Source organism: Scyliorhinus canicula, chromosome 11 (assembly GCF_902713615.1).
Source record: "Scyliorhinus canicula chromosome 11, sScyCan1.1, whole genome shotgun sequence".
Lineage (NCBI taxonomy): Eukaryota > Metazoa > Chordata > Chondrichthyes > Carcharhiniformes > Scyliorhinidae > Scyliorhinus > Scyliorhinus canicula.
Genome location: NC_052156.1, coordinates 106,254,171 through 106,269,013, shown reverse-complemented (window position 1 = coordinate 106,269,013; position 14,843 = coordinate 106,254,171). Strand labels below are relative to the sequence as shown.

The 14,843-nt window shown below is 46.3% G+C and overlaps 1 protein-coding gene across 2 annotated transcripts in view; it reads right to left on the bottom strand.

The window, feature by feature from the left end:
- LOC119973251 (inositol 1,4,5-trisphosphate receptor type 2-like) overlaps positions 1–14,843 on the bottom strand; it is a 169,581-nt gene that overhangs the window by 43,245 nt on the left and 111,493 nt on the right. For both annotated transcript variants that reach the window (XM_038810980.1, XM_038810981.1), the window contains exons 36-38: positions 12,702–12,812; positions 6,605–6,797; positions 3,166–3,291 (exon numbers count right to left, since the gene is read on the bottom strand). In XM_038810980.1, coding sequence (XP_038666908.1) covers positions 3,166–3,291; positions 6,605–6,797; positions 12,702–12,812 — 430 coding nt within the window. The remainder of the gene's footprint in view (positions 1–3,165; positions 3,292–6,604; positions 6,798–12,701; positions 12,813–14,843) is intronic.

Here is a 14,843-nt window from a genome sequence, read left to right as displayed (position 1 = left end):
TGGTTTCAATAATGAGGAATAAATATTGTCCAGGATGCCAGGGACAACTAACCTTTGCCCTTCTTCAAATATTACCATGGGATCTTTTACACCCATCTGACAGGGCAGGTTTAAATGTTGGAATCACACTCACACCCATTACAAAAGTTGCAGCTGTTCCGTCCAAGCTGAGTAAGAGATTGTGGAGAACAGCAACCTGACTGAACACCAAACGGAGAGTCTATAAAGCCTGTGTCCTTAGCGTGCTCCTCTACAGTGGGGAGATCCTGACAACATACCCTAGGCAGGAGAAAAGATTGGACAGTTTCTGCCTTCACTGTCTCAGACACATCCTCGCCATCTCCTGACGGAACAGAGGTCGCCAACTCAGAGAGCCTGGAGCCTGCTAATTCCATCAGCGTACACTCACTACTGAGGCAGCAACGTCTGCACTGGCTCGGACATGGTCATCAGATGGCTGGTAATAATAATCTTTCTTAGTGTCACAAGTAGGCTTACATTAACTCTGCAATGAAGTAACTGTGAAAAGCCCGTAGTTGCCACGTTCCGGCACCTGTTCGGGTACACAGAGGGGGAATTCAGAATGTCCAATTCACCTAACAAGCACGTCTTTCGGGACTTGTGGGAGGAAAATGGAGCACCCGGAGGAAGCCCACAGACACCTATGATGGCTGTAAACCCAAAGACTTCCTGTGCGGTGAGCTGGCCACTAGATCTTAACCCAGAGAAAGCAGAGGCCAGTGAATCGTGCATGTCCTCATCCCTACTGTCACCCTCTGCAGTAAATGCAGGAGAGACTGCCACACCAGATTGGGGCTCCTGAGTCACACCAGACAATGTTTAGCACAAGAGTTGGCCAACACGGCGTAAACCATCATTTCACGAGGCAGAAGGGTGACAGAGATGGGCAGGACAGAGATGACTTTGGTTTAATGTGTTATTTGAAAGATGACCCCTCCAACTGTGCAGCACTCCCTCAGATGTGAGAGATGCACCAACAGAGCTGACAGGAAGTGGAAACGAACACTACACAAATATTCTGGATATTGGTGTTAATTATACCACACAATTCTTCTTTTTAAAAAAAAATATTGAGTTTTTTTCCCAATTAAGGGGTAATTTAGCGTGGCTAATCCACCTACCCTGCACATCTTTGGGTTGTGGGGGCGAAACCCACGCAAACACGGGGAGAACGTGCAAACTCCACACGGACAGTGATCCAGGGCTGGGATCGAACCTGGGACGTAGGTGCCTTGAGGCAGCAGTGCTAACCACTGCGCCACCATGCTGCTCTCACAATTCTTATTTTGATCTCTTTGAAAACGATTGAGGGGCTAGTCTAAAAAATAATTCCTATCCACAACACTGACCAGACCCTTTGTGATATTGAATACTTCTTACAAATCTCCTCTCAAAACTTCTTTTCCCCAAGTTAAACAATCCAAACTTCTCCAATCTATCTTCATAACTGATGTTCCTCATCCCTGAAACCATCCTCATGAATCTTTTCTACACTCTCTCCAATGCCTGTATATCCTTCCTACAGCGCAGTGTCTAGGACATATTCCTGGATTGTCTCTAGAAGGTTCCCCATCGCTGAAGTTAAACTGACCGGCCCGTCGCTGCTGGGGTTATAGTTGCACCCTTTTTTTAAAAAAACCAATTCTCCAGTCTTCCGGCCTCGAGTTTAAGAAAAACTTACTGCTGTTATCACCTTCACCATCTGGTTCTGGACCCCTATGTTGATTATATCAGCTTAGCTAATCAACTGGTCCGATATAGTTTAATTTTACAGAGATAATAGATTTTTGTTCAGATGTGGTGCACAACTTGAGTCAAAGTACAGATCAACTATGAATGGCTCTAGGGGCTGAATGGCCTTCACCGGTTTTGGTTGCTCCATTAGCCAGAATGCTGGCAGAACCAGAGGGTATTGGTCCAATTTGGTTCAGCAATTCCCCCTTTCCTTTATTCCATTTCCCACAATGGAAGGCAGCCTAATGCTATTGATACCCCCTATGTTCTTCTCACAAGTTAAAGCTCTCCTAAAATGCTAATTATTTTAAACAATTGTTTCCTTAAAATAAACTCTTTTGGTTTTAATCTCTGAGGATCTGCCATATTTGTTCTCAAATTACTAAAGGGGTATCATTGGGCATTCACCAGTAAATGCTGCTTAATAGCTCCACTGTAGCAGGCACACCTGTAACTCTCTCTACTCCTCCTCATTCAGAAGTTCATCAGCGATGACTGCGGTTACGTTTTGAGGTAGCATTATAGAACAGTACAGCACAGAACAGGCACCTCGGCCCTCGATGTTGTGCCGAGCAATGATCACCCCACTTAAACCCACGTAACCCGTATACCCGTAACCCAACAATCCCCCCATTAACCTTACACTACGGGCAATTTAGCATGGCCAATCCACCTAACCCGCACATCTTTGGACTGTGGGAGGAAACCGGAGCACCCGGAGGAAACCCACGCACACACGGGGAGGACGTGCAGACTCCACACAGACAGTGACCCAGCCAGGAATCGAACCTGGGACCCTGGAGCTGTGAAGCATTGATGCTAACCACCATGCTACCGTGAGGCCCTGAGGCATTCTGGACAAAATTGTATGAAGTGATTTGGTAGTGATATGGTTTCAGCCCTAACTCATTGGTAGCACCCTCAGCTTCAAATCAGAAGGTTGTGGCTTGAAGCTCCACTTGAGAGACCACGGCACATATTCAGACAGACGTTTCAGAGCAGTACCGAGTGAGTGCTGCATTATTGGAGATGCCGAGAACCTCCCCCAACCCTTGTCTTCCCTCCTGGTGGGCGTCAGAGATCCTATGAGCTCAATTTCAAGAGAGAAAGGGAAGCTTCCTCAGTGTTCTGCCCTGCCGACCAACATCACAAACAGATTATTTGGTCATTCTCACATTGTGGCTAGTGGGATCTTGCTGTTGCAAATTGGCTGACGCATTTCTCTACCATACAACCGTGTTCACACCATAGGCTGTCAATCACTTTGGGAAATCCCAAGGCCACTAAAGGTGCTTTATAAATGCATGTTCTTCCAATGGACAGTGCTGCCAGTGCAAACATGCACGACAGCTGATCTGAAAGAGTGGACAATTCATGTGCATACATTAGAGCAATTCATTTTCAACTTACCCTCATCGCCATCATCTCCAAATGGATAGAAAAGTGCGACGGCTAGGTTGATAAATACTGCAAAATTGAATGAAATGGTCCCCCATAGTGATATGTTTTTCGAGAACCAATAGAGGCCTGGGTTATCTGGAGACAGGGAGAACAAGGTAAGTAATAATATCCTGGTGTAGTCCAATGGAAATCATTAGCCTGAGACAGATGAGGCCACAGTGACTTTGCTTTAGTGCGCACACAATTTTTACATTGGATTTACAGCACAGAAACATACCATTCGGCCCAACTGGTGTATGCCTGCATTTAATAAGCCTCCGCCCACCCTCTTTCATATCATCCGATCAGCATATCTTTCTATCCCTCTGTGCCTCATGTGCTTCCCTCTAATGTTTCGGGCTATAACTAACTCCATTTGGTAGAACCTCCTTCATTCTAGCCATTCTCTGCATGAAGACATTTCTTGTGAATTCATCACTGAATGTATTAGTGACTATCAAAAGCTATAAATTAAAGGTCATTGTCCTGAAACATTAACCCTGTCTCTCTCTCCAGAATTGGTGTCAAATCTGCCAAATAATTCTAGTATTTCCCATTTTTATTTTATATTTATATAAAAATTACATAGGTCTGGATTACATAACAACTGGAAACACCTTCTCCAAGTCTACCCTATTAAACTCCTTTACATGCCTATCAGGTCACCCTCAGTCATCTCTTACTCAGAGACAGATGTCCTTTTAATGTTTATGCCTTATGCATTTGAAGTGGTGATAATGATGAGTTGTTTGTGGTGTGGGTACCACCCATGCCGCTGTTCGGAAGGGATTTCCAGGATTTTAACTCAGCAACAGTGAACGAACGGCTGATATATTTCCAAGTCAGGATGTCGAGTGACGTGCAGGGGAACCTCCAGGTGGTGGTAGTCTGATGTGCCTGCTGCCCTTGTTCTTCTAGGTGTTAGAGGTCACAAGTTTGGAAGATGTTGCCAAAGGAGCTTTGGTCAGTTGCTGCAGTGAATCTTGTAGATGGTACACACAGCTGCTATTGGGCATTGGCGGCGGAAGGAGTGTATGTTTGTGGATAGGATGCCAATAACTTGAGCTGCTTTGTCCTGGATAGTGTTGAGCTTCTTGAGTGTTGTTGGAGCTGCACTCATCCAGGCAAGTGGAGAGTATCCCATCACACTCCTGACCTGTGCCTTGTAGGTGGTGAACAGGCTTTGGGGAGTCATGAGGTGAATTACTCTGCATAGGATTCCCAGCCTCTGACCTGCTCTTGTAGCCCCAGCATTTATATGGCTAATCCAGTTCAGGTTCTGGTCAATGGACCACGGTATTTATAGTGGAGGATTCAGCAATGCTAATACCATTAAGTGTCAAGGGCAGATGGCTAGAATCATTCTTGTTGTAGATTGTCATGTGTACCAGACTGCAGTCCAGGTCTTGCTACATAGGGACACAGACTGCTTCAGTATCTGAGGACTTGTGAATGAAACTGAACATTGTGCAAACATCAGTGAACATCCCCACTTCTGACTTTATAATGGTGGGACAGTCATTGATGAAGCAGCTGAAGATGGTGGAGCCTCTGACACTATCCTGGGGAACCCCTGAGGTGATGCCCTGGGACTGAGATGATCGCTCTCCAGTAACTGTAACTACAACCTACTACTTTCTTTGTGCTGGATATGACTCCAGCCAGTGAAGAGTTCTCCTGATTCTCACTGACTCCAGTTTCTCAATGCCACATTTGGTCAAATGCTGCCTTGATATCAAGGGCAGTCACTCTCACCACACATCTCCCATTCAATTCTTCCGTCCACATTTGGACCAAGGCTGTTATGCAGTCAGGAGTGGAGTGGCCCTAACAAAATCCAAATGGAGCATTGATGAGCAGGTTGTTGGTGAATAGGTATCACTTGATAGCGGTGTCGACTTTCTATCACTTTGCTAATGATTAAGCAAAGGCTGATACGGCGGTATTTGGGCAGAATGGATTTGTCTTGCTTTTTTCTGACAGGATGTCCCTTGGCAATCTTCCACATTGTTGGTTAGATGTCAGTGTTGGAGCTATACTGAAACAGCTTGGCTAGGGATGTAGTTTTGGAGCACACAAGTCTTCAGCACTATAGCAGAGATGATGTTGGCGCCTTCTAATTAATAATAGTTTGTACGTCCACAGACTAGATGGAATGTGTGTTTTCACCAAAAAAATACTGAGTGTGTCTGAAACAGAGTGCAGCTGGGAAAGACAAAGAAGAGGAAAAGAAGCTCAGTGAAAGTGCAGGCCCGATGGAGAAATCCTAAAGAAAAAGAATGAGTGAGACAGGACTTCACAGGAATCACATACCCAACGAAATCAGTTATATACAAGAAATGCATTTCCTGTAAAATAAGCAGCGTGAAAGTTTGTCAAAGACAGGAGTTATTGAACTTCAATGATGGGTCTAGCCCGAATTCTAAAAAATGAAGAGCTGCAGGGAATAGGTATTGAGTAATTGTCTATGGCTACAAAGTGTGGGAAGATATTGGGTGTGTCAGATAGGAATCACTTCCTGCCAACTTATCTCGTGACCCTTGTGCCTTCTGAACTATGGCTTATCCTTACATTGAAGGGCCCCTGATTTTGGGCTTCATTACAATTGAGAGGGAAAACTGAGAACAATACAGGCAGCATGCTGGCAAGGGGGAATGGAAGATCAGATCACCAATGCTAAAGAGCAGTCCTCCGGTGAGAAACTATAAAGGGAATGTGAAGATGGGGCGCCAAGGTCTGGATCATAAACGGCGGGGTGGCTGGCCTGGAAGGAGCGAGGGGCACTTGGGCCTACAGGAGGCTAATACCAGTGGCCCACGTCTTTGTCTGTGAGCTAAAGCAGAGATCACCTCATCGAGTAAAATTCAGGTACCTATCATTCAAAAACGTACCTTGCAACCTAACAGGTGGTCGACATAGGACAGTTTTTTTCTGAACATACCCAGTACCAGCTGCAATGGGGCCAATCAATCAATGGTGTAGATCGAGGCCTCAGGCAGGCGTCCAGGCTGCCTATTTCTATGTACAAAAGGACTGATGCCTGCTTCAGACCTGGGCGCTGCATGCCAATCCTTTTGGGTTTCAACATTATGGTGGGCAGCACATCCTGTCGCCCTGTTAAAGTCTTAAGAGGCCGAGAAATGTGCTGAGTGCGCCAGATTTCTGGGCCTAATTATCTGTGATTCCCTCCAGCGGTGAGCTTAGATTCTAGCGAACACAAATGAACATGATGGGAGGTGAAGGAGAATTGATCTGAAGTAACTTCTTTCTGGCTGAATTTCCGCAAAGACGGACCGGAGATTTATACACCACAAGAGCTAATTAGCAATTCCCAAAAGGAAAAGAAAGGCTTCCCAAGTGAGATCAGAAGAGCCCAAGCACGATGCACATCCAAGAGAAAAATATTTACTTTTAATCATCTTCTGCCAATTCATTTCATTGTAGAGATCCTCCGTTTGCTGGAAGAAATCATTCACTTTGCTGCCCTGCTCGTCCCTCTCTGTGGTGTTGAACACCTTAGACTTGGACTCACTGGTGAGATATTCACAAATGCTGGGAACGGGGAAGACTATTTTCTCCATGGTCCGGTCATGTCGAACAATCTGGGGAAAGAAGTTGGAATCAGATTAAAAACAGAATTATTACAGCGCACAAGGGGACCATTCGGCCCATCATCTGCACCAGGTCGCCAAAAAGGGCAATTTAATAATGCTATTCCCCTGCCTTCTCACCATAACCCTGCACATTTTTCCTCTTCAGGTAACAGTCTAATTCCCTTTTGCATGTTTCAACTGAACATGCATCGTTCACAATCTCAGACAGTACATTCCAGACCCTAACTACTCGCTGTGTGAAAAAGGTTCTCCTCGTGTTATTTTTGCTTCTTGGCCAATTACTTTAAATCTGTGCTGTCTCGTCTTGAACCTTTCATGAGCGGGAATGGTTTTACCCTGACTACTTTGCTGCTATTGCTCAAATTCCTTTTCAGACAACAGGTGTAATATATCCACTGAATTCAACACCAGAAGACGAGAGTCTGAGGAGGTATTAGACCAAGTTATGAGACAAGAACAGAGAAGGCCTTCCTTGGTCTGCTATATAATATCCGGCCTTGTATTAGTTTAGGTGAATTAGAATTAGCTGAATCTGAGGTTAGATTATCATCTGGGGGATCTTGTCATGTTAGTTAATTAATTCTCATCTGCTGAGTGATGCCCTCGTCCCAAGATGAGTTTTGAAAGAATGGAAAGGCCATTATTCGCGTTAACATTTGAAAAATGGCATTACTGTGGTCATCCTGACTCTTGACAGGGTTGTTGCAGGAACTGCTATCGCTGAAAGAGCGGGTTTGAGTGCAGCCTTTTAAAAATGTATTCTTTCACTTCTTTTGTCAGTCCACATCAGAGTTCAATTAAGAGTCACCCACATAACAGTGTGTCTGGTGTCACACGTAGACAAGACCAGGTAAGGACGGAAGAACCCTAAAAGATATTAAATGAACCTAATGGGTTTTTACAACAATCGATGCTGGTTATATGGTCACCATTACGGAGGCTAGTTTTTAAATTAACAGATTTATTAATTCAATTTCAATTCCACCAGCTCTTTTCTTTATGGCCGCTCGGCCCATCCGGGCCGGAGAATCGGCGGGCCGGCCGCGTAGAGCAGCCCGCAACCGGCGCCGCGTCAACCACGCCGGCGCCAATTCTCCGCTCTGCAGAGAATCGCGTGCCGGCATCGGAGCGGCTTGGCCCGTTCACGGGGATTCTCCGGCCCGACCCAGGGCTGGGATAATCCCGCCCAAAATGTCCAGAGTAGGACACCATACTCCAGCGGAGTCTAACCAGTGTTTCATAAAGGGTTTGGCAAAAACCTTGGAACTCCCTGTTCCTTATAAAATTTATATATTTTTAAACTTAATCTTTCATGGGACATGGATGTGTTGCCCATCCCTAATACCATTGAACTGAGTATTTTGCTCGGCCACTTTTGGAGGGAAATTTTTTTTTTTTTTAAATAATTTTTATTGAGAAATTTTGATTTTATACAACAATAACGCACCTTAGTAAAATACCGAAAATAACAATGATATTAACAATCATATACATTCGCCCCATCCCCACGAACAACCCAGCATTTTAACAACAACGCAAATTAACACGCTATAAAGTTACAGAATAAACACTACAATAATGCGCACCCCCCCCCCACCGGCCGGGTTGCTGCTGCTATTGACCCAGTTACCTATCTCTGAGCCAGGAAGTCCAGAAAAGGCTGCCATCGTTTATAGAACCCTTGTATTGATCCTCTCAGGGCAAATTTGACCTTTTCCAATTTTATAAATCCCGCCATGTCACTGATCCAGGTCTCCACGCTTGGGGGCCTTGCATCCTTCCATTGTAACAGAATCCTTCGACGGGCTACTAGGGACGCAAAGGCCAGGACTCCGGCCTCTTTCGCCTCCTGCACTCCCGGCTCCACCCCAACCCCAAAAATCGCGAGTCCCCACCCTGGTTTGACCCTGGATCCAACCACCCTCGACACCGTCCCCGCCACCCCCTTCCAGAATTCTTCCAGTGCTGGGCATGCCCAGAACATATGGGCGTGGTTCGCAGGACTCCCCGAACATCTGGTGCACCTGTCCTCACCCCCGAAGAACCTACTCATCCTAGTCCCGGACATGTGGGCCCGGTGCAGCACCTTAAATTGGATGAGACTAAGCCTCGCACATGAGGAGGAAGAGTTGACTCTCTCCAAGGCCTCCACCCAAGTCCCGTCCTCCATCTGCTCCCCGAGTTCCTCCTCCCATTTAGCCTTCAGCTCCTCCACTGACGACTCCTCCACCTCCTGCATTACCTTATAGATGTCAGACACCTTCCACTCTCCTACCCACACCCCCGAAAGCACTCTGTCCATCGTCCCCTGCGAGGGCAGCAAAGGGAATCCCTCTACCTGTCGCCTAGCAAACGCCTTTACCTGCAGGTATCTGACCATGTTCCCCTGGGGAAGGCCAAATTTATCTTCCAGTTCCCCCAGGCCCGCAAACCTCCCGCCAATAAACAGGTCCCTCAGTTTGCTGATGCCCGCCCTTTGCCATCCCCTGAATCCCCCATCCGTGTTCCCCGGGATGAACCGATGGTTGCCACCCAGTGGAGCCTCCATCGAGCCCCCTGTTTCCCCCCGATGTCGTCTCCACTGTCCCCAAATTCTTAGGGTCGCTGCCACCACCGGGCTCGTGGTAACCCTCTTGGGGGAGAGCGGCAACGGTGCCGTTACCATGGCACCCAGGCTCGTACCTCTACATGGCGCCATCTCCATTCTTTTCCACGCCGCCCCTCCCCCCTCCATCACCCATTTACGCACCATTGACACATTGGCTGCCCAATAGTACCTCAGAAGGTTGGGCAGCGCCAGCCTGCCTCTATCCCTTCCTCGCTCCAGGAACACCCTCCTCACTCTCAGAGTCCCATGTGCCCACACAAAGCTCAGAATACTGCCTTAAAGAAGATACTGCCTTCTCTTAAAGAAGGCCCTGGGGATAAATATGGGCAGGCACTGAAAAAGGAACAAGAACCTCGGAAGCACTGTCATTTTGACGGACTGCACCCTCCCCGCCAACGACAATGGCAGCATGTCCCACCTCCTGAACTCCTCCTCCATCTGATCTACCAGTCTGGTAAAGTTATGCTTGTGGAGAGTCCCCCAGTCCCTGGCCACTTGCACCCCCAGGTACCTAAAGCTCTCCCCTGCCCGCCTAAGCTGGAGCCTACCAATTCCTTCCTCCTGGTCTCCAGGGTGCACCACAAACACCTCGCTCTTGCCTAAGTTTAATTTATAACCTGAGAAGGTCCCAAACTCAGCTAGTAACTCCATCACTCCCGGCATCCCTCCCACCGGGTCCGCCACATACAGTAACAGGTCGTCGGCATACAACGACACCCTATGTTCCTCTCCACCTTGCACCAAGCCTCTCCACCTCTCTGAATCTCTCAGTGCCATCGCCAGCGGCTCGATTGCCAGTGCAAACAACAAGGGGGACAAGGGGCAACCCTGCCTGGTCCCTCGGTATAGCCGGAAGTATTCCGACCTCCTCCTATTTTTGGAGGGAAATTAAGAGTCAACCATATTGCTGTGGGCCTGGAGTCACATGTAGGCCAAACTGGGTAAGGACGGCAGATTTCCTCCCCTAAAGAGTATTAGTGAACCAGATGGGTTTTTACAACAATCAATGAAAGTATCATGGTCACCATTATTGAGACTAGCTTTATATTCCAGATTTTATTAATTGAATTATAATTCCACCAGCTGCCATGGTGGGATTTGAACCCAAGTCCCCAAAGGATTAGCCTGGACCCTTGGATTACTCGTCCAGTGACATTACTGCTACCCCACTATCTCCCCTCTTGCCTCTCCTTATTCTTCTGAACAAAATGGATCACTTAATATTTATGAGTGTTGAATTTCAGCTGCCACGTCTGTGCATTTCACTGGTCTGTCTATATCCTCATAAAGTCTGTTACTAACTTCCTCATTGTTTATTATATATCCAAGTTTCATGTCATCATCAAACTTTGAAATGATCCTCTGTGTGCCCAAGTCCAGGTCATCAATAAATATCAAAGAGGAAATGTGGTCGGCAGTATGTCCAGGAGTCTGAATTTCAGTTTCATCCTAAATCCCAATCCCACTGGATAACATTCCATCCAAACTCTGCCCCAAGGAAGAGCAGGATTCCTCTGCTCTACAGGGTCAGACATTCGCGGGTTCCCTTCCTGACAGAACACATTCTTGTCTCCCACCATCCACAAACTTGCGCTCATCCAGAAGTTCGCTGCCTGGGCCCTCTGGTTCACACCAAGTCCCTTTTCACCCATTACCCCAGTGCTCACAGACCCCCCTGGTTAAGCAGCGCCACCATGTGTCAGAGTCTGAGTTTTCAAAGATACCGTGGCCTTAAACCCTCCTCATCTCTAATCCACACCACGACAGCTGCACTCCTCCAATTCCGCCTCCTGGGCTTCACTCACTTAATTTGCTGCAACAAGGCTAAACCGCTAGCTTTTAAAGCACACCAAGCAGGCCAGCAGCACGGTTCGATTCCCGTACCAGCCTCCCCGGACAGGCACCGGAATGTGGCGACTAGGGGCTTTTCACAGTAACTTCATTGAAGTCTACTCGTGACAATAAGCGATTTTCATTTTCATTTCATCGCAGGCGTTGCATTCAACTTCCTCGATCCTCAACTTGGGAATTTCCTAGTTACAGATCTCCTCCTTTACACCTCCCTTTCCACCTTTAAAATACTCCTTAAAACCAACCTCTTCCGCTCTAAAGAGCAATGTGTAGTGGTAATGTCACTGGACTCGTAATCCAGGTGTGCAGGAGACACAGGCTCAAATCCCACCTCGGCAACTGGTGGAATTTAAATTCAATTGATAAAATCTGGAATTGAAAGCTCGTGACAACTATGTTGAAACCAACTGGTTCACTAATTCTGGCAGCTCCAGAACCTTCTTCTGAAATGGCCAAGCAAGCCACTCAGTTCAAGGGCAACAAATGCTGGCCTTGCCGGCGAACCCTATGAAGGAATAAAACATCTCTTTATGTGATTTCTGTGTCAAATTCTACTTGTCTCCACTCCAGCTCCTTGTTTCACTGTGCTGAGGACCGTCCTGTTATAGCAGGCGCCCTGCCAACAGCCAGGGACAGGAGGAAGATCTCCGCACACTAACAGTTACTGATGTCAGTGCCTCCATTTCAAGATATTGATAAAACTAGAGAGACGCACAGAAATTACATTAGCAGAAGGTTGTTCTCCTCCAAGCAGCAGAGGTTAAGGAAGATTTAATCAAGATGTTCGAAGTTGTGGATGGTTCCGATAGATGTGGAGAAACTACTTCCATTGGCAGGCAGCTCAGTAACGACAGGAGACAGATAGTTAGCGAAAATAATCTATGGGGAGTTGAGGAGATTTTATCATCATGCAGTCAGTAGTTATGATCTGGAACACACTTCCCAAGAGGCTGGCAGAGATGATTCAACAGTGAGATTCCAAAGAGGACTGGACAGATACTTGTAGGGAAGAAATGCGCAGAGCTACAGGGAAAGAGCAGGGGAGCGGGATTAAATAGATTGTGGCCGACACAGACATGTTGAGCCGAATGGTCTCCTTCAGTGCTGTACAATTCTAATGGTGAGATCAAAGCAAAATGGAGTTCTGCAGGGGAAGCAGTGAACACCTGAATATAACTGGGCACTTGCGAGCATCCTGTGAAAATTAATGTTATGAATTCTTTGGCAGAATAAATTAAATATTCCTGTTCCAGACAAGAGGCCATTTCTTTTAAATTACTGTAATTCTAAACACGGAGGAATTGATATTTCCACTTGTTTGTCTGGCATCCCACCAGCTACAGACCTCAATTTGCTCTTTTGATTAACACCCTTCATGAAAGCAATCCATTGAGAGAATGTCAAAGAGGGTGATTCCAATACTGACAGCGTACCTCAATCTGTGCGGTGTTATTAGCATAATGTTTTAACGATTCACTGCCCTTGTCCTGTGGATCAGAGTCTGGTTTGAGCTTTAGTTGCAGTTCTTTGTTGTGTTGTGAAAGCTGGAAAAGAACAGAATGATATCAACACCGTGTCAAAACCAATGTCCTGCCTCTAAACGTGATTGCGAGGCTCAAAATACAGTCGGTTACTATACAATGACAAAAGCTCTTTGCAAACATGTCGCGTGTTTTAATCTAGGCTGACATCTTGGTGTGATGCTGAGGGAGGACTGCATTATGGGATGCACTGTCTGATGGATGAAGCCTTAAACCAAGGCCCTTGACTGGAAGCCCCAGGCCACATCCGCCTGCCCAGCTGAACATAAAAGGCCCCCATGACATCTATTCAAAGAGGAGCAGAGGCCAACATTCCTCTGTCAGCCAAAACCAATGAAACCACACTCGATTGGTTGGCCCCTTCATTGCAGTTTGTGGAATCTTACTGGGTATAAATTGGCAGCTGGTGTTTGTGGTGATATGCAAGCACACATCAATGTACATAGTGAGCGGTACAACCTCCGACCAGCAGGTGACGATAGAGATCCACCATGTGGCTGGAGAGATCCGGGAGTCAGTCGTGAGTCGTGCTAGAGGGCAGTCGCATTCGAAGTAGCTCCAGGAGAATTAAATTATCAGTTACCGTTTGGATTATAGTTCGGCAGTTATCTTTCCACGTGTTGGATCTTGTTAATAAATTATCTTACGAGTCAAAGAACTAGATATTCTGTGTGCACCTGTACCACGGCCATAACACAGAACATAGCAGTGTTTACCTTCAAAACAACCACGACTACCTGTCAAAAGTATTTCATGGGCAGAGAAATGCTTTGAGATGGCTGGAGATGCAAAAGGTGCAACGTAAGTGCAGGATCCTTATTTCAGCAGTCCTTGCACCGTAGTGTTCGGGGTAGGTTGGTGTAGCGGTTAGGTTACTGGACCAAGGATCCAGAGAACACCAAGTTTAATTCTCAGCACGGCAACTGGGGAATTTGAATTTAGAATTAAAGACAGTAAAAATGACCATGAAGCTGGTCAGATTGTCATAGAAGCACAACTAGTTCACTTTCCAGGGAGGAAACATGCTGCCCTAACGCCCTCCCTCTAGGCTTTACGTGACTCCTAATGGCTTTCTGTAGATGCTAAAAAGCCACTCAGTTGTATCAAACTATGATCAGCGGTTCAAGGTGTCTCACCACGACCTCCCAGGGCAACTTGGGATGGGCAACAAATGCCAACCTTGCCAGTGATGTTGGCATTTCCAAGTAGGAATTAAAAAATTGCTTTAAAAATTATGCTGAAAAGTAACCGTTCGCACTAACTATGGAGAGGGTCTGGTGTCACGTTTCTTATCAAAGGAAGGTGATACTTTGGCACTGAATGAGAAGGACATCATTATTTACAACAGCTGCCACAAACCTTTGAATGTTGAGCAGGGGACCACAAGACATTTTTTTTTTGAACGCAACAGAATGATAAACTCTTGATGGACAAAAAAAAACAGCGTTCAACAGGAAAACAGATAGAGAAATGGTAAAGCTAACTTGAAATCATGTCAAAAACCCATTGGCACAACAGTAAATATTAATGCAAACCAAATGTTAAAACGTCGCAGGTGGAAAACGAGAATCGGCGTGCACAAAATATTCCTGAAGCTTCGCATGAAATTGATGCCGTGCAGCTCATGCCAGTCGCCCTCAAGACAGTTTTTAAAAAATAAATATTTTCCAAAGAACTTTCAAATGACAAAACAATTCAGTGGAATACAAACAATATAGGCAGGATCTACCTGTCGCGTTGCGCTTAAAAGGCAGTGCGATGCAACACGACCGGTCGATGCCGGGAGATCCCACATTCGGGATCTATCTGGTTCGCCACGCCTCACGAGATCTAACACTTCTCATGAGATGCAGCAATGTGAATCCTGACCATTATGGGCAGGAAAGCTTTCTGGAAAATCTGCATATTACAGTGAGACAGCTAGTCTCACTCTAATATGTGTTCCAAGGCATGGGATCTAACTTCCTCGCCTTGAAGACTTCGGGCAAGTGCTGTTCAGTACTGGTCTCCACAAACAGGGACCAGACAGAACTG